This window comes from Dermacentor silvarum, chromosome 4, assembly GCF_013339745.2.
Source record: "Dermacentor silvarum isolate Dsil-2018 chromosome 4, BIME_Dsil_1.4, whole genome shotgun sequence".
NCBI lineage: Eukaryota > Metazoa > Arthropoda > Arachnida > Ixodida > Ixodidae > Dermacentor > Dermacentor silvarum.
This window is the reverse complement of record NC_051157.2, coordinates 224,375,709-224,403,630: the sequence shown is the minus strand read 5'-3', so window position 1 is coordinate 224,403,630 and position 27,922 is coordinate 224,375,709. Positions and strand designations below refer to the sequence as shown.

Sequence of the window (27,922 nt, the reverse complement as noted above, 5' to 3'; positions counted from 1 at the left end):
AGATTGAATTACTGCGCAGCCTGTATATGCAATATTGAGCACTAGCCAGAACCCACATTCTGCATTTTCTTTTACAGAGATGATGGAGACATGGGAGACGTTGAGCTGCCTGGCTATTACCTCATCTTCCACACATGTCTGATGGTGCTTTTGAAGCTGTGCCGCACATGCCTGTCCACTGCCTGCACCGTAAAACTACGACGCTCTGGGACACGCATAATAGCAAAGGTCGAATGCCCCAACATGCACACGTATACATGGTCAAGTCAACCTCTTGTTGGTGACAAGCCAAAAGGGAACATTGACTTGGCCACTGCGTTGCTGTTTTCTGGATCAAGTGTTGCCTCCAGCCTTCGAATGATGCGTCTCATGGGCGTCAAGGTTATAAGTGAACAGTGCTTCTTCAACTACCAGAAGGCGTACTTGCTCCCTGCTGTCAACATGGTGAGTGTGTAGAGCTGCTTTTAGTAGCATTAAAATAGAGCTCACCATAAAATATGTTCAAAGGAAATGAACTTTTGCAATGCGATTCTCACACAAACATAGTTCCTGTACTTCCCTAAATGGATTTTTTCCCTTATTCTCTATTTTCCCTTGCTATTTCCAATAATGCATAAGCACACGCATCAGCAAATCCTCCTTTAATTTAACCTTTTCATAGCCCCATGCAAAATGTATCCCATAAGACATTCCACTGACATTTTTTCATAATAAAGTCGAGGAAATCTCGCTGTGAAAGGCAGCAACCAAGAAACAATGTGGTGTTTTTGTTAGTGTGCAAACGTTGTGCAGTTTAAATTAAGAGCAATGGAGAATGCTGAATAGGAGACAACACAGCTGATTTGAAAATAGACCGCAGTCACATATAATGCATGTCATTCGATATTTTAACAAGTAGCCATGCAACAATAAAATTGGCAAAAAAGTCTGCTTCCTGGAGCATTCAGCAGCACATGTTCAGTTTCTGGATACCAATCTATGCACATACAAGTGTTGCGATTGCTTGTAAATTAAATACAGCACTGAATATGCTTATTCACTACTGTGAAAAACAGACATCTGCCGAGTCTATTCTGATTTTGAAGTTTCGCTGTCTCACAGGTCTGGGATGAACATCAACGAGAGGTCATGGCATCACTTGAAGGCAGCATACAGCTTTGTGGCGATGGCAGATGTGATTCACCTGGCCACAGTGCCAAATTTATGACGTACACATTCCTCTGCCCGGATGCGAAGAAAATTGTGCACACAGAGCAGGTGCAAGTAAGGGAGGTAAGTAAGAAGAGTGTTAGAACTCACTTTATGAATTGGCCTCGTCTAAAGGAGTTTCAGCATGAGACTAAACTGTGCTTGAATTATTGTTTAAGCACTGAAGAAAAACGTGAGAGTAAATGTGTAGGAAATGTGTACGAAATAGGAGAACTGTCATGTACGCTGAAAAATTATTGGAAGCTACACACAGCTCTCGAAGGCTCCACATCTGTGGGAAAGAACTAGGGCCATGCACAGAAAACCACTTCAATACAACACAATATAATTAGTTTGCAGTGCACATTTATATGTCCATTTCTCCCATCCTGTTCTCAGCATCATGTAGCGTCCATGACACAATGACCACCTTTTGGTTGTACTAGCTATTTATGTAGGTAGCTCTACATGTTGAACTTGAGAACGGGGGTACCAGTGAATACACAAGGACACGTACACAAGGAAAAGGCGTCGGACACGGACGGACGCTGGGCTTTCAACTAAGCTTTATTAAATTACATTGCCGCACAACACTTTTGACGCATGCGCATCGTCATCTCCTCTCAAGACATGTACATTATACATGTCCACCGTCCGTCCGTGTCTAACGCTTTTTCCTTGTGTACGCGTCCTTGTGTATTTGCTGGTACCCCCGTTTTCAAGTTCATCATGCACCAACTGGCCCAAGAGCTTGCGCTGATGCAGCTTTACATGTCCCTCTAATCTGCAGTAAGCATGACACTACAATGCCCTGTGTCCCTTCAGAAGCGAACTGAGCTCTGGAACTATTCAGCATCAATTAAATTTTTTCTAGTATTTCAACTGTCCCCTTGGCACCCTGAAGAGTTATTAACACCGTAATACCTGCATCATGAACGTACATTTACATGAGGCATTCAAGTTAGAAAATAGCACAGGGCCACTGGCTATGGCACCGCCTCATATTGCTTGCTTTTTACTGTAAAAGATTTGCTGTATCTATGCACAGCATAAGTACAGCTCCTTTAATCAAAGCAGGAGCTTCCCATGCAAATGAATTTCCATATTTTTTTCAGAACGACGAAATTACTTCAAGCACTCAAATGGAAAAAGAAGGGCTAATCAGAGGGCTTTCATTTTTAACTGAACAAAATGTCAGCATCGCAAGCTTGACAACAGACCGCCACCCGGGCATTAAAAAATATATGAGGCTGCACCAAGGAGGCATCATGCACTACTTTGATGTGTGGCATGTGGCAAAAGGTATGAAACGTGTTTGTATGGCATCCTTCTGAAATAATGTCTCCATTTATGTCAGAGGGCTGCAGTGATTTTTAATGCATGAGGCTGATTTTGAGCTTCACTGGGTTTTATAAACAAATATGCATGACATGGAGAACTGTACTGATACTGCAGAACAAATCATTGAAATTTCTACATGGTACAACTATATGACACCTTAAAAAGTGCAGACTGCCCATTAATACTGACAGACTCACCTGGTGTTCCTACCAGAGGCTTTGTTTATAATTGTGTTGCACCGTTTTAACATTGACAGAACATAAGTAACATGAAGGATGAAACACCATGTTTTTCTTGTGCCTTGGATTATTTCAGTGTAAAAGCTCAGTACAACATAATTAGAAAACCATTGTAACAGAAAAAAAACACCATCAGTGTCTGTCAGTACTCACGAAATTACTGCATTTCATCCTATGCATTTGTGCCTTGCATTCTCTCAGTGCAACAGAATCATGAACGTTCACAGACTAGCCCCGTTCATTGCGTTACTTGAGGATTTTCTGCCTCTACAAAGTGCAATGATTGTTGTCATTCACATACAGGTATCCGCAAAAAGATTAATGCGGCATCCAGGAAAGGTGGTTGCAGTTCCCTCAAAGAATGGATCCAGGCAATTGTCAACCACCTCTACTGGTGTGCCTGTGCATGTGGTGGCGATGGAGACCTGGTGGTGGCTGCATGGGGTAGTATTCTGAACCACACAGTCAACATCCACGAAGGTCACAATGACCTTTTCCCCAGGTGCCTCCACGGACCTCCTCGTCGTATCTCATGGCTGAGTGCAGGTAAGCAAAAGCAAGTGACAAATGGCAAACAGTTTCTTGCATGTCATGCTAATATACACCTTTTACAGTAAACAATCTGTACACCACACACCGGGAGATGCCACAGGCACGCTAGCATTGAACGCTTTCTGAATTTGGAACAAGCTGGCATCGACTACCAGCCATTGCAGCAACATTACGCTGAGAGACTGGGGATCAATTAGTACTATTTATTTAAATATGAAGAAGAGGAGAAGGATGATGTATTCTGTCATGAACTACAACTGTGTCAGAAATCTGAAACTGTGTGATGAGACCGTGTGTGAGCTTTATCCTTCTCAACTACACAGAGTGCCCATAGTTATGACCGCACATGATGCAAACCTATCGACTTAGGTAAAACAATCTTAACAACCAATGCTGGACAGCCAGTTCCTGACACCAACCTTTAGGCTAACACCACCTCCAGCAACAAGACATTAACACCACCACAGGCACAAACTATAAAAAAAAACATTTAAATTCATAAGCATGCAAGTCAGCTTTGCATCGCGATGGATTTACGTGATAAACTTTAATTTTCATAGCAGCGAACTCAATGGAGAATAATAACTGGGCACAGCCAGTTTTCTTTCTGTGCAAGCAATCAAACAGCAGGCAAGCGATCATTCAACCATCCGCAACATGTTCATCAACCCATGTGTGGATACATTTCCATCTGTGCTACAAGCAATCGGAAAACAATTGGTTCAGTCCAAATAAGAACAAACAGGTAGCCTTGGTCACATTTTTAATTTTGATGGAATTTACTTAGGCCCAGGTTTTCCTGACCCAGAACGATGATTGTAAACATAGTTTTGAAAAAAAAAAGCCAATCCTTTGTCCGAAAGAAAACATGCAAATTTTGGCTGTTCAAAACCTTTTCCAGCAATATTGCAATTTCTTAACCTTAAGCGCATACTTTTTTTCATCACAATTTCCCCCACAAAGAATAAGTCAAGTGGAACCTTATGCGCATTTTATTACACTTAGCGATGGAAGCAATTTCGAGAAAGAAATCACACACGACGTAGACGGCCCAAAATACCAGTAATTCAGGAACGTGTAACCTGAGGATAATAAAACTGGGTAGCTATTGACTTTTTTATTTGTGCTTTCTTTCAATATAATTACCATGCCTCTGCAAAGTGCTGTTAAACTGTTGCTCAAACGTAAATGGTTTTATAATGCAAGTAGTTTGACTTTAATGTACTAGGTCTGAGAAAAGCCCATTATTTATACAGCAAATACTCTCTCCCTTGTCACCAGGTTCTCCAGCATACAAGGCACTCAAGGCAATTGTGACAGCACCTCTACTGCTCAGAGACATACGTCAGCTGTCACCATCGGCGCAGACGTACAGCCTTGAATCTTTTCATAGTGTGCTCAACGGCTTTGCACCCAAATCAACTGCATTCACATACGAAGGCATCAAAGCTCGGTAGGGAAATTAGTTTATTTTTGAATCATCACTATTTTCTAGTATCCAATTTGATGCAGTTGCTTTCTGAAGGTTAACACACTTCTTTTCTTCTAGGACATTGATAGCTGCTCTTCACTTTAATGAGAATAGTGAGAGAGAGCAGTCGCACACAGCTCAAGGTGAAAGCCAGTGGCACACTAAGACCTCCAAGGCAAAGCCTGGCATCTCAGCCTATGAACTAAAAACTGCTGCAACCTTCTGTAAGTGCAGTTCAAACTCATTATTAGAATTTTTTTGGTTATTACGGTACTGTAGAGTGGCCAATGACTTCTTCACATGTGCAAGAAATGTTGCAACCTCAAAAGCCATCTTTTGACAGCCATCAGTGCCGCAGCCAGGCACTTTTTTTCAAACGGGAAAGGGGAAGGGGGTCAGGCTCTTGACCGATTTGGGAGGAACTGACACGCAAGTCTTCTCTCACTTCGCTCGATGAGCGGTACCCTGTGGTGGAATGAAGTCCAGGGGGGTTGCACGGCGTGCTACTTCCTTGCTATACCCCTGACAGCCATATCTATATTTTTGTCAAATAACCAGTCAAACATTTTGCATCCCCCCCCCATGCTAGGATAAAGACAACAATACTCATAGGTATTCAAGAACCACTGTTTATTGCAAAAATTCCAACACTTGTATTAGGCACTCGTCATTTCAGATAGAGCAAGGCATGCGCTTAGGAGCACTAAGAGTTGAAATATGAGAAAAATTACATGCACACTAATATTATTATATATAACAATTGTTCATATTGTCTAATTTCAGGCTACGTGCAGGGACTCACAAACCAAGTTTTGAATCTCTGCACATTGTACCCAAGTTTCCGGGAGGCCCTGGCACAAGCTCCCGTCAAGGCCCCACCAGCATATGCACCACCGGCCGAGGAAAGACCTTCGAAATCCGAACTTGTAGCGGCACATAAGGCACGCTTTGCAAAGCACTGAAGAGCATAGTCTACATGTGTTTGAGCCAAGCAGTATCGCAAACACAAAGGACATGCTGTGGGACTGTTTTGGCTGCAGGGACCTGTGGCACAAATGGAGTCAAACCTTCACATTACGATCCTGCAAGTGCTGTTTTCGACCGACATAGCCATTCCGAGGATGGATACTGCAAGGAACCTTCCACTGGGTCAAGAGGCGCACACAAGAATGCTGACACACGTGATGTTTGCAGCGGCAGATTTAGTGCTGTGAACAAGTTGTGCTCCACTGCAAAGGCGGAATTGAAGAGCAAATGCACAAAGCTAATACCCTTGCCGAGGGGGGTACGCACGTAGAAACACTGCGAGTTCTGTTTTCGACCAACACAGTCGTGCGGAGATGCATATTGCATGGAAGCTTCTTCCACTGGCTGAAGAGGGACGCACAGGAATGCTGACACACGTGGTGTTTGCAGGGGCAGATTCAGTGCTGCGAACAAGCTGTGCTCCACTGCAAAGGCGGAATGGAAGTGCAATTGCACACAGCTGATACCCTTGCCGAGGGGGGTATGCACGTACAAACACTGCGAGTTCTGTTTTCGACCAACACAGTCGTGCGGAGATTGATACTGCATGGAAGCTTCTTCCACTGGCTGAAGAGGGACGCACAGGAATGCTGACACACGTGGTGTTTGCAGGGGCAGATTCAGTGCTGCGAACAAGCTGTGCTCCACTGCAAAGGCGGAATGGAAGTGCAATTGCACACAGCTGATACCCTTGCCGAGGGGGGTACGCACGTACAAACACTGCGAGTTCTGTTTTCGACCAACACAGTCGTGCGGAGATTGATACTGCATGGAAGCTTCTTCCACTGGCTGAAGAGGGACGCACAGGAACGCTGACACACGTGGTGTTTGCAGGGGCAGATTCAGTGCTGTGAACAACCTGTGCTCCACTGCAAAGGCAGCATGGACGAGCAAATGCACACAGCTGATACCCTTGCCGAGGGGGGTACGCACGTACAAACACTGCGAGTTCTGTTTTCGACCAACACAGTCGTGCGGAGATTGATACTGCATGGAAGCTTCTTCCACTGGCTGAAGAGGCACGCACAGAAATGCTGACACACGTGGTGTTTGCAGGGGCAGATTCAGTGCTGTGAACAACCTGTGCTCCACTGCAAAGGCAGCATGGACGAGCAAATGCACACAGCTGATACCCTTGCCGAGGGGGGCACGCACGTACAAACACTGCGAGTTCTGTTTTCGACCAACACAGTCGTGCGGAGATGGATACCTGCATGGAAACTTCTTCCACTGGCTGAAGAGGGACGCACAGGAACGCTGACACACGTGGTGTTTGCAGGGGCAGATTCAGTGCTGCGAACAAGCTGTGCTCCACTGCAAAGGCGGAATGGAAGTGCAATTGCACACAGCTGATACCCTTGCCGAGGGGGGTACGCACGTACAAACACTGCGAGTTCTGTTTTCGACCAACACAGTCGTGCGGAGATTGATACTGCATGGAAGCTTCTTCCACTGGCTGAAGAGGGACGCACAGGAACGCTGACACACGTGGTGTTTGCAGGGGCAGATTCAGTGCTGTGAACAACCTGTGCTCCACTGCAAAGGCAGCATGGACGAGCAAATGCACACAGCTGATACCCTTGCCGAGGGGGGTACGCACGTACAAACACTGCGAGTTCTGTTTTCGACCAACACAGTCGTGCGGAGATTGATACTGCATGGAAGCTTCTTCCACTGGCTGAAGAGGCACGCACAGAAATGCTGACACACGTGGTGTTTGCAGGGGCAGATTCAGTGCTGCGAACAAGCTGTGCTCCACTGCAAAGGCGGAATGGAAGTGCAATTGCACACAGCTGATACCCTTGCCGAGGGGGGTACGCACGTACAAACACTGCGAGTTCTGTTTTCGACCAACACAGTCGTGCGGAGATTGATACTGCATGGAAGCTTCTTCCACTGGCTGAAGAGGGACGCACAGGAACGCTGACACACGTGGTGTTTGCAGGGGCAGATTCAGTGCTGTGAACAACCTGTGCTCCACTGCAAAGGCAGCATGGACGAGCAAATGCACACAGCTGATACCCTTGCCGAGGGGGGTACGCACGTACAAACACTGCGAGTTCTGTTTTCGACCAACACAGTCGTGCTCAGATGGATACTGCATGGAAGCTTCTTCCACTGGCTGAAGAGGCACGCACAGGAATGCTGACACACGTGGTGTTTGCAGGGGCAGATTCAGAGCAAATGCACACAGCTGTTACCCTTGCCGAGGGGGGTACGCACGTACAAACACTGCGAGTTCTGTTTTCGACCAACACAGTCGTGCGGAGATGCATATTGCATGGAAGCTTCTTCCACTGGCTGAAGAGGGACGCACAGGAATGCTGACGCACGTGGTGTTTGCAGGGGTAGATTCAGTGCTGTGAACAACCTGTGCTCCACTGCAAAGGCAGCATGGACGAGCAAATGCACACAGCTGATACCCTTGCCGAGGGGGGCACGCACGTACAAACACTGCGAGTTCTGTTTTCGACCAACACAGTCGTGCGGAGATGGATACCTGCATGGAAACTTCTTCCACTGGCTGAAGAGGGACGCACAGGAACGCTGACACACGTGGTGTTTGCAGGGGCAGATTCAGTGCTGTGAACAACCTGTGCTCCACTGCAAAGGCAGCATGGACGAGCAAATGCACACAGCTGATACCCTTGCCGAGGGGGGTACGCACGTACAAACACTGCGAGTTCTGTTTTCGACCAACACAGTCGTGCGGAGATGCATATTGCATGGAAGCTTCTTCCACTGGCTGAAGAGGGACGCACAGGAATGCTGACGCACGTGGTGTTTGCAGGGGCAGATTCAGTGCTGCGAACAAGCTGTGCTCCACTGCAAAGGCGGAATGGAAGTGCAATTGCACACAGCTGATACCCTTGCCGAGGGGGGTACGCACGTACAAACACTGCGAGTTCTGTTTTCGACCAACACAGTCGTGCGGAGATTGATACTGCATGGAAGCTTCTTCCACTGGCTGAAGAGGGACGCACAGGAACGCTGACACACGTGGTGTTTGCAGGGGCAGATTCAGTGCTGTGAACAACCTGTGCTCCACTGCAAAGGCAGCATGGACGAGCAAATGCACACAGCTGATACCCTTGCCGAGGGGGGTACGCACGTACAAACACTGCGAGTTCTGTTTTCGGCCAACACAGTCGTGCTGAGATGGATACTGCATGGAAGCTTCTTCCACTGGCTGAAGAGGGACGCACAGGAATGCTGACACACGTGGTGTTTGCAGGGGCAGATTCAGTGCTGCGAACAAGCTGTGCTCCACTGCAAAGGCGGAATGGAAGTGCAATTGCACACAGCTGATACCCTTGCCGAGGGGGGTACGCACGTACAAACACTGCGAGTTCTGTTTTCGACCAACACAGTCGTGCGGAGATTGATACTGCATGGAAGCTTCTTCCACTGGCTGAAGAGGGACGCACAGGAACGCTGACACACGTGGTGTTTGCAGGGGCAGATTCAGTGCTGTGAACAACCTGTGCTCCACTGCAAAGGCAGCATGGACGAGCAAATGCACACAGCTGATACCCTTGCCGAGGGGGGTACGCACGTACAAACACTGCGAGTTCTGTTTTCGACCAACACAGTCGTGCTCAGATGGATACTGCATGGAAGCTTCTTCCACTGGCTGAAGAGGCACGCACAGGAATGCTGACACACGTGGTGTTTGCAGGGGCAGATTCAGAGCAAATGCACACAGCTGTTACCCTTGCCGAGGGGGGTACGCACGTACAAACACTGCGAGTTCTGTTTTCGACCAACACAGTCGTGCGGAGATGCATATTGCATGGAAGCTTCTTCCACTGGCTGAAGAGGGACGCACAGGAATGCTGACGCACGTGGTGTTTGCAGGGGTAGATTCAGTGCTGTGAACAACATGTGCTCCACTGCAAAGGCAGCATGGACGAGCAAATGCACACAGCTGATACCCTTGCCGAGGGGGGCACGCACGTACAAACACTGCGAGTTCTGTTTTCGACCAACACAGTCGTGCGGAGATGGATACCTGCATGGAAACTTCTTCCACTGGCTGAAGAGGGACGCACAGGAATGCTGACACACGTGGTGTTTGCAGGGGCAGATTCAGTGCTGCGAACAAGCTGTGCTCCACTGCAAAGGCGGAATGGAAGTGCAATTGCACACAGCTGATACCCTTGCCGAGGGGGGTACGCACGTACAAACACTGCGAGTTCTGTTTTCGGCCAACACAGTCGTGTGAATATGAATTGAACACAGTCGTGTGAATGCAGTGAATAGTGACACGTATACATGTTTATCTTTCACCGGTGGCCGCTTTCCACCGGCTAACAAATGTTAAACGTTATCGCTTGGCAAAGGACGTGCCTGTATCGGAAGTTTCTAGAATGTTATCGATGCTTCATTCCGTTGCCTGTTTTCACCGACGCTTATGTTATCTGATTGTATGACCGACGCGAATTGTCTAGAACTTTCTGGAAGACCCGCGGGCATCAGGGATTAATCTGGAGCCTTCGATGACTCAGGTATAAAAGCCGACGTGTTTCGCCACTCATCAGATTTCGACGACCGCCGACTGTGTTCGCCGCTTTCGTTGTGCTTCGAGTGTAGCTTGGTTTTGTGGGCACAGGTTCGCCCAATAAAGAATTAGTTTCATCATACACAGTTTTACGACTGTTTACTTCAGCGTCACTACTACGTGACATCTGGTGGAGGTGCTAGTGCGTTCATGCAGCGAACGCCCCCGCAAAGCCGCGATCCAAGCCCGAAACCGGAGGACAACGCCAACGTCGCCACGGACCAGCGAGCTAGCCGTAGGCAGCAAGGACTTCCGCCGGAGTACGGACTTCTTCCCGAGAAGACCACAGCGATCAAGGCCAAGTCAACGACTCCAATGGCAGCCCCAGCGTCCCCCATCCTGCTGCAACAACCTCGGGAGCCACCGACCTTCCGTGGATCATCGGCTGAAGACCCTGAAACCTGGCTCGAGACATACGAGCGGACCGCGACGTTCAACAAATGGAGCGACGAAGACAAGCTGCGCCATGTCTATTTCGTTTGATGACGCTGCTCGGACCTGGTTTGAGAACAGATAGACCACCCTGGTGACGTGGGATCTTTTTCGTGAGAACTTCGTGAGGACCTTCAAGAGCGTCGTACGAAAGGCAGAGGTTCTCTTATAAACCAGAGTGCAATTGCCGAACGAGAGCATCGCGATCTTCACGGAGGAGATGTCTCGCCTCTACCGCCACGCCGACCCCCGACATGTCTGAAGAAAGTTCGTTTCTTGATGCGGGGTGTCAAAGAGCAACTATTCACTGGATTGATGCGCAACCCGCCCTAGACTGTCGCGGAATTTCTTTCCGAGGACACAACGATCGAGAAGACGCTTGAAATGCGCGCCACGCAATACAACCGCCGTGCCCTGACCAACTACGCCGATGCTCAAGCGCTAGGCGCCGACGACCTGCGCGAGGCCATCAGAGCAGCTGTTCGCGAGGAGCTGCAGAAGCTCTCTCCCAGGTCGCAGCCTCAAGTGGCATCTATCGCCGACGTCGTCAAAGAAGTTCAGCGCTCACTTGGAGTTCCTGATGTGCAGCCGCAATCGCCGCAACCCCAGCCGGAAGCGCTGACTTACGCCGCCGTTGCCCGTCGTCAAGGCCCTCATTCACGCTCGCACAAGGGCCCTGTAACGCCGCAGTTCCGTCGACCTGAAGGATCCTTCAGGTCGCCTCGCACGATGGAGTCTGAGACTTCAAGCATTCGACATCACCGTCGTTTACAAGTCCGGGCAAAAGCACTCTGACGCCGACTGCTTGTATCGCGCCCCCGTCAAACCGCCGCCACAGGACGACCAGGATGACGACACTTTCTTGGGACCTATCAGTGCCGACGAATTCGCCGAACAACAGCGAGCCGACCCGGAACTAAGGAGCCTTGTAGACTACCTGGAAGGCAAGACCGTCATTGTACCCAAGGTGTTCAGGCGAGGATTGGCGTCGTTTTTCTTGCAAAACGACATTCTCCTAAAGAAGAACTTCTTGCCTCTCTGAGCCAACTACCTCCTCGTGGTACCCTCAGCATTGCGTGCAGAGGTTCTGCAAGCTCTCCATGACGACCCAACGGCTGGACACCTCGGTTTTTCCCGCACGCTCGCGAGGATACAAGAAAAATACTACTGGCCTCGCCTGTCTGCCGATGTCACCCATAACGTAAGGACATGCCGAGACTGTCAGCGACGCAAAACACCGCCGACAAGGCCAGCCAGACTTCTACAGCCGATCAAGCCACGTCGCCGACCGTTCCAGCAGATCAGGATGGACTTACTGGGGCCTTTTCCGACGTCGACGTCCGGGAATAAATGGATCGTCGTAGCTACGGACTACCTCACCCGCTACGCCGAAACAAAAGCCTTGCCCAAAGGCAGTGCTGCCGAGGTAGCCCGATTCTTCGTTGAGAACATCCTCCTGCGTCACGGTGCCCCAGAAGTCCTCATCACCGACAGAGGTACGGCCTTCACGGCTGAACTAACTCAAGCCATCCTGCGCTACAGCCAGACAAGCCATCGCCGGACCACCGCCTACCACCCGCAGACGAATGGCCTCACCGAGCGCCTAAATAAGACCCTCGCCGACATACTGGCAATGTACGTCGACGTCGCACACAAGACGTGGGATGCCATCCTTCCATACGTGACCTTCGCATACAACACGGCCATGCAAGAAACGACGCACATGGCGCCGTTCAACCTGGTCGACGGAAGGAAACCGGCAACGACGCTTGACACCATGCTACCAGATGTCTCCGAAGAAGAAAATCTCGACGTTGCCACCTATTTGCAGCGTGCCGAAGAAGGTCGACAGCTCGCCCGCCTGCGCATCAAGAACCAGCAGAGAACCGACAGCCGACACTACAATCTTTGACGACGCTACGTTGAGTACCAGCCCGGAGACCGTGTTTGGGTCTGGACCACGGAGTAAGATAAGACAGGAGCGCCGACTCCGCTCGTCTGGAAGGGACACATTCTGCAACGCCGGCTCCTGCTTCACAGTGTGTTCGCCAGACGGTGCTACGAATTAAGAAAAACTCTGCAGCGGAGAGGAGCAAAGGCGCGGGGACTCTCTCGCGGCGCCTGCTTGCCTATCCGTTTTGTCGTCTGCTCCGCGCAAGCCCTGACGACTGTAGTACTTGCGCTTTATTATTTGTGCGCATATATTTTTTATGTTTGACTGCTGTCAAATTGATACGGCTGACGGTCCACGTTTGTAGCAGACGACACGCTCAGCGGGTGCCGCGCTGCCCATTCTGCGCCGCCGCCGCCGCCGGTCTCCGCCACTCAGCGCATGCGCACATGGAAGCAAGCTCTTGAGTGTTTTCCACGCGCCTCGACAGATGGCGCTACGAGATGTATAATTTGCATTGCACGTTTTGTCCCGAGCGAATGCGTTGCGCGGCGGCGGAGTCGGCGCTACTGTCTTATCTTACTCCGTGGTCTGGACTCCAATACGCCGAAGAGGACTTAGCGAGAAACTCTTACGTCGCTATTTCGGACCATATAAGATCATCCGACGTATTGGCGCACTGGACTATGAGGTCGTGCCAGACGGTATTTCGCAATCACAGCAGCGCCGCGCACGACCTGAAGTCATCCACATGGTGCGTCGTAAGCCTTTCTACGCCCGCTGACGAACTTAGGTCCTTTGCTGCTTTGTTATTTTTGTCCCTTTCTGTACGCGTGGTTTTGTTTTCGCTTTCTGTTTGTAGCATCAGGATGATGCTTTTTAAGGGGAGGGTATTGACATGTATACATGTTTATCTTTCACCGGTGGCCGCTTTCCACCGGCTAACAAATGTTAAACGTTATCGCTTGGCGAAGGACGCGCCTGTATCGGAAGTTTCTAGAACGTTATCGATGCTTCATTCCGTTGCCTGTTTTCACCGACGCTTATGTTATCTGATTGTATGACCGACGCGAATTGTCTAGAACTTTCTGGAAGACCCGCGGGCATCAGGGATTAATCTGGAACCTTCGATGACTCAGGTATAAAAGCCGACGCGTTTCGCCGCTGATCAGATTTCGACGACCACCGACTGTGTTCGCCGCTTTCGTTGTGCTTCGAGTGTAGCTTGGTTTTGTGGGCACAGGTTCGCCCAATAAAGAATTAGTTTCGTCATACACAGTTTCACGACTGTTTACTTCAGCGTCACTACTACGTGACAATAGCATTGGAGAGATTGTGTCTCCTTGCCTGACCCCTTTCTTGATGGGTAACTTTCTACTTTTCTTGTGGAGAACTAAGGTAGCTGTGGAATCCTTGTATATATTTGCTAAGATATTCACGTATGCCTCCTGTACTCCTTGATTACGCAATGCCTCTATCACTGCTGGTATCTCTACTGAATCAAATGCCTTTTCATAATCTATGAAGGCCATATAGAGAGGTTGATTGTACTCCGCAGATTTCTCGATTACCTGATTGATGACATGGATATGATCCATCGTAGAATATCCCTTTCTGAAGCCAGCCTGTTCTCTTGGTTGGCTGAAGTCAAGTGTTGCCCTGATTCTATTGGAAATTATCTTGAATATTTTATGCAATACTGAAAGCAAGCTAATGGGTCTATAATTCTTCAATTCTTTAACGTCTGCCTTCTTATGGATTAGTATAATGTTGGTATTCTTCCAGCTCTCTGGTACACTTGAAGTTGTGAAGCATTGCGTATAAAGGGCCGCAAGCTTTTCAAGCATGATATCTCCTCCATCTTTGATTAAATCCTACTGTTATTCCATCTTCTCCAGCAGCTTTTCTTCTGGTCATGTCGTTCAAGGCCCTTCTAACTTCATCGCTACTTATAGAAGGATCCTCTGTATCCGGTTAATCACTATTTTGAATGAAAGTAGCTTGGCTGTTTTGGGCACTGTACAGGTCAGTATAGAATTCTTCCACTGCTTTGCTATGTCATCGAAATTGCTGATGATATTACGCTGCTTACCTTTCGGTGCATACATCCTGCCTTGTCCTATGCCAAGCTTTCTTCTTGCTGATTTAATAATGCGTCCATATTTTACGGCTTCCTCAATCTTTCCCACGTTATAATTTCGAATATCCCTTACTTTCTTCTCGTTGATCAGTTTCAACAGTTCAGCGAATTCTATCTGATCTCTTGAGTTGGACACTTTCATGTTTTGTCGTTTCTTTATTAGGTCCTTTGTTTCTTGGGAGAGCTTACCTACTGGTTGCCTTGGTGCCTTACCTCCCACTTCAATTGCTACTTCTGAGATCAACCTAGTTATGGTTTCATTCATTATCTCTATGTTGTCTTTATCTTCCTTTTCTAAAGCTGCATATTTGTTTGCGAGCACCAGCCTGAATTGGCCTGTACTGCATCTATGTTGGCGTGTTTCTTCGTAGCTAATTTTACTCTTTCTCTCTTCAAATTGAAAGAAATCCTAGACCTCACTTACCTATGGTCACTGCATTTCACCCTACGTAACACTTGTACATCCTGCACTATGCTGGGATTGGCAGAGAGTATGAAATGTATTTCATTTCTTGTTTCTCCATTAGGGCTTTTCCAGGTCCACTTCCTGTTGCTATGCTTCCTGAAGAAGGTATTCATTATTCGGAGTCTATTCCTTTAAGCGAATTCTACCAACATCTCTCCTCTAGCGTTCCTAGAATTGGTGCCATAGTTGCCAACTGCTTGTTCACCAACCTGCTTTTTCTCCACTTTTGCATTGAAGTCACCCATGACTACAGTATACCGAGTTTGCACCTTTCTCATTGCTAATTCAACATCTTCATAAAACTGTTCTATTTCTTCATCATCGTTGGGGCGTAGGCTTGTACTATTTTCATTTTGTACCTCCTATTCAGCTTTATTATGACTGCTACCCTCTCATTAATGCTGTAGAATTCATCAATGTTGCCCGCTATGTTGTTATGGACTAGAAATCCTACCCCGGATTCTCTTTTGTCGGGAAGACCTCCGTAGCAGAGGACGTGCCGTTAGTCAGCACTGTGTAAGCCTCACCAGTTCTTCTAACCTCACTAAGGCCAATAATATCCCAGGCAATGCCTGATAATTCTTGAAATAGTCCTGCTAAGCTAGCCTCACTCGAGAGGGTGTGCGTGTTGAACGTTGCCAGGTTCAGTTTCCATTGGCGGCCTGTCTGAACCAGGCGCGTAGCCAGGGGGGGGGCTGATGGGGCTTCAGCCCCCCCCCCGAAATTTTTTCGTGCCGGCATGCACCGCCGACCAAAACTACCACCGACGCCGGGAATAATAATAATAATAATAATAATAATAATAATAGTAATAATAATAATTTACTTCCCATGAAAAGAATGTGGGGTTCTGGATAAAAATGTGGTTGATCCCTCTTATATAGGAATCGGTATAGAACACGAAAGTGAAACGTGTCTTCACAGAAGTAGTGTAATGTTTATTGCACATTGATATATAATGTCTATTGGTGTTTTGTGGCTAAAGCGCCCTTAGGCGTTGATGCACCTGCGCTGACGCCTGGTGGCACGTCTCCTCCATCACGACTACCAACGTCGATGACCATGAGCAAACGTCGTGCATATGGAAGCTGCACTACGCTGCACACGCTAGCACAACGCGAAAGACGAAGCACGTAACTGACACACTAATACAACGCGCAAGACAAAGCACGTAACTGAATCGTCACCGAGTCAAATCAGCGCGTACAGCGCGTCGTAATTGCAGCCTCCGCGATTAACTTCAGAAACATTTTCAGAGCTAATTGCGGAGGCCACGCTCCGCTGTGCTGAGTACGGTGAACGCCACCTAAGTGGCGTTGGTAGTGCTTCTTGATGCCAGCGTCCCTTCGAATGCTGGCATCGAGGCGTCGTAGTGCTGAGTAGGGAGCCTACATGCAACGCCGTTTTAAAACGGCGTTGCATGTAGGCTCCCTAGTGCTGAGACCACCGAAGCGTTCACTGTCGGTGCGCGTTAGTGTCATAATGCAGTACTTCTCTTTTCTGCTCGTAGGCGGCGGCACCGCCCCGAGCAAGAGCGCGGGTAAACGGAGGAGTGTTAGATATATAAGGCGCGTCTGTGTAGCTCTCTGCAAATGCGTTTGTGGCGCAATGGGTTAAACGCTCGGCGATCTATCGTCGCGGACCGAGAGGTCGTGGGTTCGATTTCCAAATTTTGCTTGTTTGTGGAACTTTTTCTTCTGGTTTCTTTCTTTGTATTATGTTCTATGACGTATTTCCGTGACGGAAATACGTCAGTTAAGTCTTGGTGGACCCCGGCATAAAACACTTTCGTGTTAAAAAGTTGCACGCAGGCAACTTGACCAGCCCAAAAACCCATCAAAGGCAACAGAGGGCGTCGGGCGCTCACATGTGAGTAAGCAGATGGGAAGGTGTCAATTAAAAAAAATGTGTATACGAGACAGGTAGTAATACACTTCAACAATTAGAAAAACAAGTAGTCTGCATTAACAAGGAAATATTGAATTTATACATGAGCATTATAGATTACATAAAAAAGTCTTATTATACGAAAACAGAAAAAAAATAGAAAAAAAAACTTAACATAGCAGTATATTCAGTGAAGCATAAACTAAAGCAAATAAAGGGAGGAAAAGTCATACAGTATAGCATATGAACAAACTCATTAAACAACAAGGATTAGTTTGACTGAAAGTACTTGTGCAGGCTGCATAAGGACAGAAGGTCTATTTCTCGTAAGGCGAGGTTATTGAGTAAAGCCGGAAGTGTATGTCGAAGAATTTATTGACCATAATTCGTTCTTGAGTGCAGAATGTTCAATTGTTCAGGTATCCTAGTGTCGTAGGCTGCGACATGTTCGTGTAGGCGAGCTATGTTCAATCATTCTGCATTCTGTCTACAATGTCTTTTTCACGCTCGAAAGACATTTCGGCACGAACATTGCGAACTCGGGCTGGATTTCGTGGCACCTGTGGTGGATTTCGTGGCACCTCGGGTCACGTAACGCAAGGAGCCCCATCCGAGCACAAACTTTCAATAGCTTTTCGATAGCGAGCGGGCGCGTTGCGGCATCTCGAAGCGGCCGCGGAATCTACGGAGAGCATAGATTTCAATTCCGAAATTTTGTGGGTGTTAAGTTCTCATAAACTTTTGACGCGAAAGGTGCACTGACATTTCCAAAGGCGCGCTTTAAAATATTTTCAAGTATGGAACTTTATGGGGTTAATTCTGTTATAAACTTGGACCAACATGCGTGCACTCGAGCCCTCGTGTCCAAGCCATTCCAGAAATGAATGCACGCGCTCGCAATCTTCCACACACACAAAAATACTAAATATTACCGTGACTTTGAGCTAGCAGCTGATAATTTTCTCCAAACATTTTCAGGACGCGTGCCCAATGTGATCGATCAGCTGGACCAGGGCAGGCAAAGTAAAATTTGAGAAAACAGGAGAAAGGAAATGGCCTATTATTGAGGAAATTCTTTTTGCGGGCTACAAGTTCTGGCTCTCGTTGGCCACAGGGACAGTGGCCCTATGGATTCAAGCATAGCCCCCCCCCCCCCCCCCCCCGGAAAATACAGGTATTTTCAAAGCGCTTCTTCACATGCGAGCTGATTGGGGAGATACATATCTGAAGAACCATTTGGAAAGTTGCCCCAGTAATGCCTCGTATTTAAGCCCAGATGCACAAAACCACATTATAGAAATTTGAGACGAAATTATCAAAGAAAGCCTAGTTGCAAAAGCAGGCTGCTTCTCCGTATTTGCTGACGAAACGACGAACATCGCCGGAATCGAACAGCCTAATGTTTGTGCAAAGTACCTAAGCAAGGATGCCAACGACATCGAGGGACTGTTTTAGGTTTTAGCACCGGAATAGATGCCCATCTCTCATTGTGACTGCAGGTTCTATGTAAATGTGTACAAACTGTTCCAGATTCTAGTCACCCTTCCAGTGACCACTGCCAGCGCAGAGAGAATATTTTTTAACAAGAGTTTATTAAAAATACTACTTGCGCTCTACAATGTCTGTGGAACGCATGGTTAGACTGGTGCTTCTATACACCCACAGAGACGTCGGCATCAACGTGTCCGAAGTCGTTGACCGCTTCGCTCAACTTCCCCGCCGAGAGAAGTTTGTCCTTTAGATAGCGAAGCAGCAAAAATAAATGCAAGTAAAAAGCTCTATTCCTTCAGGTCCATAAGCTCGCAATTCGTTAGCTTTTAAAACTGCAGAAATTTTAGCCGTTTATTTTAGCAGTTAGCATCATGATCAAAATTATCGATCATGCGAATACGAAAATTACGAGGACATCAATAACCAATTTTGACCGACCTTGCTCATTGAAAGCCCGGCCCACGATGCGTTTGCCAAAAACACACTGGGATATTGGGTAGTTCAACTTGCCGCATAATCAGTGGCTTTCGTTTGTCCTTTTCTTTCCTTTTTAGCTACCTGCTTTTATTTTTTTTTTTTTGAAACGAAGCAAAACCCTCCTTTAATTTTGGGTGCAGAATAATTGTTGCCGCTGTGCAGGCAGTTAAATTACACATTTTCATACTGATTTCTGCATTATTCATCTACTATTCTACCTGTATGGTGCTGTGGCGACCGCTGCATGGCCCGAGTACATATCACGATGTCTGCGCGATCATGGTTTTGTTCTTGCCAAGATCATCTGTCTTTCTGTGCGCAAAGTTTACTATGTCTGACTCCGCAACGTGTTTATTTGTCTTGTTTGACGCATAATATACAGTGACGTTTGCTTAAATACGTAGATTTATTGGAGACTTAGACGAACATTTAAATATCTTCTTGCGAGGTGTTCGGTATACAAGCAGTGAACTTTGTTCCTAGCGACTCTTTTTTGCCCTTAGCGAGTTCTATCTTCGCATTTGTATATTACATTCTATCTTCGCATTTCTAATGTATATTTTGCGGAACTCCTACTTTTACGTGACTTCCACAGATACGAAGATGAGAGGATTGCCCTTCGGACGGCTTTGGGGCACTTAGACGACAGACCTTTTACGGAGGAAAAGATCTTGGGCGCGTGGCCTCGTGCGTCTGCTATGTGCAGGGCTACAAAGGCGCTGCTGTGTTTTTTGAAGTGCACAAGCCTGTATGACCGCCTGTGACGAAACTCAGCGATGAACGCTTAACTGTAAATGTGCAACGTGTGAACTGTGAAATTCTCTCTTCCTTATCTTTCAATCCCTTCTCGCCCTTCCCCCGTGCAGGGTAGCCTACCGGGCTCAGCATGGTTAACCTCCCTGCCTTTCCCCCTTATGACTTCTCTCTCTCCTACTTTTTATTTGTACTCACTGTTGCGAGTATCATCTCGGTGTAATTACAATACACGACCGGTAACAGCTGCTCCTGCGCAATCTATTGCAACGAGGGACAGCGTCATTGAGGTTTTTTCCTGGCCGTTGCATATGTGCAAAAATGTAAATAAGGTTCTTGAATGACGAAGATTCATCAAAATATTTGTCCTCAACTTATTCATTAGATGGGCTTTACGTTCTTCATATCAGCTGTATACACTGCTTTGCTGGTTTCGAACTCACATAGTTCTAATGTCCGTGTGATGTTTTCTTTCCTTATTAAATAGACAAAAAAAACGCAGCCGCATTGATATCAGTTATTTCTGCCAGAATTTTTAGGACATACGAATGTATTCATTTCTGAAAAAATACATATTTTACTTGACAGTGCGTAGCGTTCAATAATTCGTTTGCAGCATCTAACATACAATGGCATTGGCAATGCAGTTATTATTCATGTATTTGATCCCTTGACAAATTCTATAAGGAGGAGGCCGCGCTGCAACCTCAGCCCCCCCCAAACAAAATTTCTGGCTACGGCACTGGTCTGGACCCAGAGATTCCTTAGCACCCTCTGCCGCGTAGCAGGTCTGACCACTGCCTTGGTCAGGTGCTTCGCAGCCGCTGGGGACTGAGGGCCATGGGTTAATTGACTACAGTGTGTTCTAAAGGAGCCCAAGACTGAATGTGGCATGTTTCACGAACCTTTAGTGAGCCAACGTGGCCCAAATACAAAAAATTACTTTACAAGTCGTGACGTCACAATCAAGTGCTGACGTTGGAGTTCCCGCGCGAAATTCAAAAAAATTAACTTTGAGTTTCATTTTCTCTTCTAATAATTAACCTATTGCAATGTAAATAAGGACAGTAGAGTTTTCGAAGATCTCGATTTATTTTACCAACAGCCGCCTTACTTGGATCGTATGGCTTGCCTTTCCCATTGCCGGTGCACAAGGCTGTTGGTGCTCACAGATTGTGCCTTGGCCGTTCAGCGAATAAGAGCCTCATAACATTTTCTGCACTCACCTGTGCCCCGGATGTGGGGAATGCCAGCTGCAGTGGCAGTGTGCGCACCGTGAGGACATCGAAGCCCAGCTGGAGGTAGAAGTCGTGGTAGTGCTGCAGGTGACTGTCCTTTGCGTTCATCCAGGCCAGCAACACAGTCAATGGGTTCTCGCGCAGCGCGCTGTTGCTGCTGCTGCTGCTCACCCCCCGGTGACCCATCACCTCGTCTGGCCGTGCTGATGAGGAGGTGAGCACAGGGCATACCACGCCTTGGCCACCTCCACCACCCCCAACGAGGGGCGCTCCAGCCGTGGGAGGGGGCTTGTCCGACAGCCGCAGCTGCATGTTCTGATTAAGGGTCTCGGTGCGCACCGCTGTGCTCATGCTCTGCAATGACAGGCATGGCACCAGTACCTGCACAACACACACACACGAGGCATTATTTCACAAAAACTGCTCAAGAAAAGGCGCTTTGCTTTTGCGTACATGACTGCTTTCATTGTTGTGAACCTTATGACAGAGCATACCCTGAATATACCAAATGTAGGGCTCTGCTGAGCACGGGCAAACGCTCAATCACCGCTGATGCCTAAACAGACCTCGTAGTATTTTCCAACAAGCATTGTAGCACGCCTATATGTTGTCTTCATGTACCAGGGTCACACTCCACGACATCTGCTAACATCTGGTCCCATCGGCTGTGGTACTAGGAAATCCAGTCTTCCAATGTCCATTGGTGCCCCAGGAGGTAAGACCCCATGGCTGGGATTTAAATCATAGCCTGCTGTGCCATTTGCATGCTGCCAGGCTCTGTGGTAAGATGGCATTTACCACAGAGCTGGTACGCCGCACCACCACCAAGATATGCAGGTGCAAATGCTTTTCACAAGCAGCACAAACAATACAAGAACCTTGATAGCCTTACGACATGGCACCACTAGCAGCAATCACCAAGTTTCATTCTTTCTCGTTTTCGGTGTCTTCGTGCTGTCTAATTTGAGTGAGCACATCCTGGAGCATCAGTTGTGGGTTTCGACAAAGCTGGGGGGGTATTCTGTAAGGGTCCACCTAGTGGAGTGTCCACTTCGGCTGTTGCCATGGGCTGCCGCTTCACGAGCGCAAACGAGACTCGCTGGCACCTTCGCGCTCGTGAAGCGGCAGCCAATGGCGACAGCCGAAGTGGACAGTCCACTAGGTGAACTCTTACAGAACACAACCCCAGGTCCGACAAGTGAGAGTTGAGCAGGCCCACGACAGAGCAGTCACGTACGAGGCGCCCACTGTTTCGCCGGGCATCTGCATACGACGGTGGAACTAGCTAGGTTCGTATACTTCGTTGACCAGATGCACAAAAATGCCCATGAGCGACTCTTTGATGGCTTCAAAGGAACAGTATGCCTAGGCGCCTGTCATGGGCGAAGCAATAATGACCCGTGATTGAGTACCCATCCAGTACAGGAGTGTGCGGACCTTGGTTTCTTCGGAAGTGGCGGTCAGACCCGACGCAAATGCATAGTCCTCAAATTGGAGTCGCCATGCTGGCCACCGACATGGTTCTCCGAACGTGAAGAGTGGCGGAGAGCAGAGAGTGATGCTGGCGGTTACCAATGGAGTTGCGGACAGTTCGGTGTTTGAAATTCAGGTTGCGTTGCGTTCAGGTTGTAGTGCGGTTTTCTGGGCGTGGGTTCGAATCCCACTTTTGACTTTTTTTTTCAAGTTTGAAACTTACTTTTGCATTCTGTATCAAGGCTTATTAGTCGTCCGGCCGCGACGACGATGCGAGCGTCCGCTCTTGTGCAAGCGGATACTGCTCGCAGCACTGCCAGATGGTGAAAATCGGCACCAGATTGTGAAAATCTGGTGAAATTTGGGGGCTACTGGTGTTGAGGTGCCGGAATGGCTACACCAGACAAAATCTGGTGAAAATGGTGAAAAAGCTTGGAAAATGGCTTGTCACTTAAATTACTTGAATTTACACTGTGTTGTTTCTTGCCCACTTCAAGACATTCAACACTTCGTTATATAGACACCTCTATAGCTCTGAGAGGCGCGAACTTCACGCCTCTCACAGCGCCTTTGTCGTTCCCTCTATAATAAGTTCCTTGCTGACTTGTTAGAGCCAACAGATCTTACCTGCCTTGGTCTGGCAAGATAGCCGATTGTACAGTAACCAGTAAAATAATAAATGCTCACATATTACCTTAATGTCAAGATGGGCGAAAGCACATCAAGTGTGCGTGCCCTTACTTTTTCATGTCCACTATCCAATTACCAAGAAAAATGTTTTTCAAATAAGATGGCATTCATTGACCATGTAGGAACCGTCAGGCAAGGAGGTTAAAGAAAAGCCTCCTTGGCTTCAGGCTTCCGCAATCTTACACACCACATGCAGCTATCAGAAAACTAAGAACTCTATAATTTCATGCAGATGGCGCTGCTGCGCAGGCGTGGATTTAAACCACCACAGAACATAATTCTATTTCATTCCCCTCAAACCTATTTTGCTAATTTATTATAGAGGCAAATCACTCCCCTCAGTGACAAAATAAATCGTTATAAGCAACAAAAACACTATCTTGAAGGCTATGCTTTGCAAACTGCATGCGCAAAAACAAAGCAGGAGCCAAAAATACGTCATAGTCGCGATTTTGTAGCGCTGGTGTAATCTGGTGAAATTTTGATCAGGGGCTGGTGTCAAAGCCTTTTTTCAATCTGGCAACGCTGACTGCTCGCGTTTCTACCCCGGTGCCGCGGCGGAAGCCGGGCGCCGGGCGCCGACGCGAAGCGGCGGTCGTTGGGGTGTTGCTAGGCTGCGCTCCGCAACACCCCAAATAAAAAAAAATACTGCTCCAGTCACGTCGACTGCTCCCTCCCTGATAGTGAGATTATATTTGGATCATCAAAACAGCGATGCGTTTATTTAAAAATAGTACCGATCCCTTCACAGCAGCCACAGTTGTGCCATTTTCGAGGCACCAGTAGTAACCAGGCGTTCCCTATATTTCACAAGCAGAGAAATACCTAAGTGCCTAGCCCGCTTGGTCACGTGACTTTTGCAACCACGTGACCTGAGGATCAGTCTCCTCTCTTTACCGCGACGCGATTATCGGGCGTGTCGAACATGGAGGCACCGCTTGGGAGCAGTTTCGGCGCAATAATGCGTTTGGATAGGGTTTGGAGAAGGACGATGCAGGAAACACGGTTTGGCGCAGCACTTCCACCCCTGTACAACACACCCGTAACATACTAGGCCGAGTGATCAATTTACTGCCAGGAAGTGACGGCATAGTTCGCGCTTGCTCCGTGCGTCTCGCTAATGGTTCAACAGTGAATGGTTCAACCATGGAGGAAGGAAAAAACCTAGGAGGGAGCGTCACGTGACAATCTTGAAGCCTAGTCATAAAAAATTTAGAGGAATGGGATGATGGGAAATAGGCCCTCACGTGATAGGCAAGCGGTAGATTTTACTCGGCTCGCTTCGGTGGCTTCGGTTTCGTCTGCTGCGGGGGTTTCGGAATATGCGTACATACTCGGCGCGGCAAACGCGCGCCGAGGTTAGTTCATGAAGGGATCCGTGTGGCAGTCGAGTCTTTGTAACGCACCGAACCACCACGCAGCTGGCTGCTTAATTAGCAGACAGGCGCCAAGGCTGTTGCGAACGAAGGCGTCGGCATTACGCCCAACAACCCGGGAGGACCACCTCAAGGACGACTGGTTCCGTTTCGGGGCGGTTTCAGGGAAACGAGGAAACCTTTCGTCCTGCAAACGTGTGCAGGCAACCAAGCCGCCTTTCCGACGGCGATACGTCGCGTTTGGGGACGTCGTCTGGGAAACAATGATGCCTTTCGCCCCCGCAAAAATGTGTAGGCGATTAAGCGAGCGTACAAGGCCCGAAGCGACTGCTTTCCCACGGGAAGAAAATTCGTCCCGTATTGTGCCCAAGGATGCACTGGCGAGCCGGGGACTCCGAACATATTTAGCGCCGTGCCGGCCCATAGTTAAGGTAGACGGTCCCAGTCAACGCGCTGTCGTTCTGAGAGGCTGAGAGGCCGAATTCGGCCTCTCAGCAGACCGGCGAGAACTACCGTCAGCAAGGCGCACCTGCGTGATGAAGTGTTGTGTGCCAGGATGCCCTAACCGAACAGAAAATCGGCGTGAGGGTCTGTCCTTCCATAGGTAAGCACAATGAACGTTTTTTTTTTTCTTTAATTTATAAAAACGGAACTGCAATATTCGCTAGTGACTATAATATGTATACGTGCTCGTGTGAATGAATTCACTGATGAAATAGTGAGGTGTTGTCCGAAAAAGAAGTGCGTTATGATGTAAAACAATAAATTTGCCCTCGATAGATGATAACACCAGAAAGGGAAATAGAAGTGTTCGTTCTGTGCTATATATATATAAGTGCAAACAATTCAGTCGCACTGCTCTTTAACATGTTCAGTTGAAATGTTGGTGCAGATCGAGTAATGATCATTGACACTGAAATTATGCACTAGGTTTCCAAGGCAGCGTGACCTGAGAGAAGAGTGGGCCCTAGCAGTGTGCCGCTCACCTGCGTGGGCACCATCACATTGGAGCGTTGTTTGCTCGGAGCACTTCAGCGACGGTGATTTTGCGAGCGGTACCAAAGGCCACGGTCACTTGATGGCTTGCAGTACCATCGCTCGCGGGCCGCACCAAGGTTTGTGTTGCACGTGACACTACATATGTCTGCCCAATACTAAGTTTCTATGTCTTGGTTCGGTTCGGTAAAACTTTATTCATAAAATTTTTAGAGGGTACGCTAGACGGCTGCAGGAGCCCGTAGATCCCGGCGCGATCTGCTCAGCCCGCTGGATGGGCCTCACGCAAGAAGTTTAGATTTATTTTATCTGTAACATTACTTGCAAATAAAATTAATTGAAATTGAAACTCATTTACATGATAAAGGGATTCAAGTCATGCACTTACAATCAATTTTATGACTCTTTCGGTTTTCTAGAAAGTTGATTAGTCTAATTTTCATATTTACTTATTTTATTACTGGGGCTAGAGGCATTTCAAAATATGGTAAAATATAATACCAGGAATATTGCTGATTGATCGCATCTTCATATTTATAAGGAATTGCGCAAACTTTTTCCAAACTTCCATTGTATTCCAAATTGCCCCCCATGCTAGGTCATTAAAAACTCTCATTTAAAAAAAAGTACTGCCTTAAAGCTTTCTAGATAGGTTGCAACAAAGCATACTATAGAATGCTCTATATGCCGTGTTTTTACTTGGGCCTCCACACTGTGTAATCAATTGTGCAATACAAGTCGGCAATTTTTTTCTAACTTTGTCATAAATTCCACAAGTGTTAAAATTACTTTCAGGAGAAATAAATGTTTATCAGCTAGCATACACTAGCTCCTAAAAAGCCCACAAAGTGGAAATATTTATTGTCAAACAATTGCATTTCCTGCTATAAAGATTATTCACTGAATTTTGTATGTATTTCTTGTAGCTGAAAACAATTAAATTTGCAATAGAACTATAACTAATTTAAGAAACCAGAAAAGATTAGTCTTCACGTAACATTAACTTTTGCAATAGTGAATAACTAGATAATATTCTCCACGTAGCAACTCTGCTTGTGTGTGTAAAATTCAATCATGCCATGAATTTTTTTTTTTTTTTCATAAAGAAATCTCTCAAGCTTGTACTTCCCATGTTGAGGTTAAATACAGTTTTTTTCCAGAAGATATGGTGTTGTTCAACAAATTTTAAACAGGCAAATGACAGTTGAGATGAAGTTACACAGTTGTACTTTAAATTACGGGGGTGAACATTATTTTAATTCTTTAATTAGTACCCTGAAGGCCTGGAGGCATTACAGAGGGGGCATTACATTACATTATGTGTGTGTTACAACTATATCTATGTTTTTTTTTTGTGTATGAAACAATGCACTGCAAAGTTACTACAGCTTCATTTTCGCCGAGAGTCAAGTAGTTGTATGTGTACTTTACAAGCACACTTAGATTGAACATAGTTTTCTGCACAAGGGGATGTGGTGTGTTGGGTCTGCCTGCACAGATCATGCGAGGCCTTTTGCATGACTCTGCAAAGGTTGTTTAAATTCATTCCACAGCAAATGTTATTGTTGGATCTTAAAAGTATATGGTGGGTTATTCTTTAACTGCAGATGCTTGCAAAGGACGATGCTACAGCAATGAGGCAACCTTCAAGTGCAGCAGCTTCATCCACGGGAATATCACAGCACCAAGATGAGCCAGCGCATGGCCTACATGTTGTTTTAAGGGCTTTGCAGGCAAACACCACACAGTGGTTATCAATCATGTTGTATATATTGGAGGGCTAGGGGTAAATCGGACCACTTGAGCTGTTTCATTTGGCAGGTGTACAGTACACTGGACTTTTTTAATGTTGCCACAACAATGTGTGGCCGCTAAGGTGAGGATAGTGCCTGCAACCTTGTGCAGAGGAGCAGGATCCCTTTTGCTTGATTATATTCTTTTTGTTTAATCATCCACTGTTTAGGACCGACTGGTCTTGGTGATATCATAGGCAGGGCACTGCTTAGATCACTGAGAGCGCAAAAAGGCATACTATTGAATTAGAATGGTTACATTATTGTGAACATGACAGCATAGTTCCACAAGCGCTGTGCCGCCATGGCAGTCAATTGACGTGGTGAACCAAGCTGGTGCCGTGGTGAACCAAGCTGGTGCCTTGTGTAGAGAAATACAAACCTCGCATTCATGTTGGTCATTTGCTTTGGCTGCACACTGACAAAGCATAGTTAGGGTGC

At 47.2% G+C, this 27,922-nt stretch overlaps 2 protein-coding genes across 20 annotated transcripts in view; both read right to left on the bottom strand.

Moving 5' to 3' along the window:
• Positions 1-27,922, bottom strand: part of LOC119451007 (transmembrane protein 53-A) — a 222,925-nt gene that overhangs the window by 82,797 nt on the left and 112,206 nt on the right. For all 4 annotated transcript variants that reach the window (XM_049666383.1, XM_049666384.1, XM_049666385.1 and 1 more), the window contains one exon: positions 21,142-21,534. In XM_049666383.1, coding sequence (XP_049522340.1) covers positions 21,142-21,534 — 393 coding nt within the window. The remainder of the gene's footprint in view (positions 1-21,141; positions 21,535-27,922) is intronic.
• On the bottom strand, positions 5,405-10,012 carry LOC125944940 (uncharacterized). 16 transcript variants are annotated; one of them, XM_049666371.1, is made up of 3 exons: positions 8,985-10,012; positions 7,788-8,317; positions 5,405-7,121 (listed from the first exon to the last, which is right to left on the bottom strand). In XM_049666371.1, exons 2-3 carry the CDS (start codon positions 7,919-7,921, stop codon positions 6,056-6,058), a joined length of 1,200 nt encoding a protein of 399 aa, XP_049522328.1. In that variant the 5' UTR covers positions 7,922-8,317; positions 8,985-10,012; the 3' UTR covers positions 5,405-6,055. The 16 variants fall into 16 exon arrangements, 14 of the variants coding, with proteins under 14 accessions (XP_049522328.1, XP_049522333.1, XP_049522326.1 ...); XM_049666376.1 differs by having other exon boundaries at positions 5,405-7,027; positions 7,917-8,317; XM_049666369.1 differs by lacking the exon at positions 7,788-8,317 and having other exon boundaries at positions 5,405-6,454; positions 6,677-7,027.

Excerpts from the sequence above, each read along its gene's own strand:
- LOC125944940 (XM_049666367.1), bottom strand. The coding sequence starts at position 9,433 with ATGCAGTATCCATCTGAGCACGACTGTGTTGGTCGAAAACAGAACTCG. Across the intron at positions 7,028-8,984 it reads GTGGAAGAAGCTTCCATGCA|GTATCCATCTCCGCACGACT; the intron begins GTATCCATCTCA and ends GTTTCCATGCAG.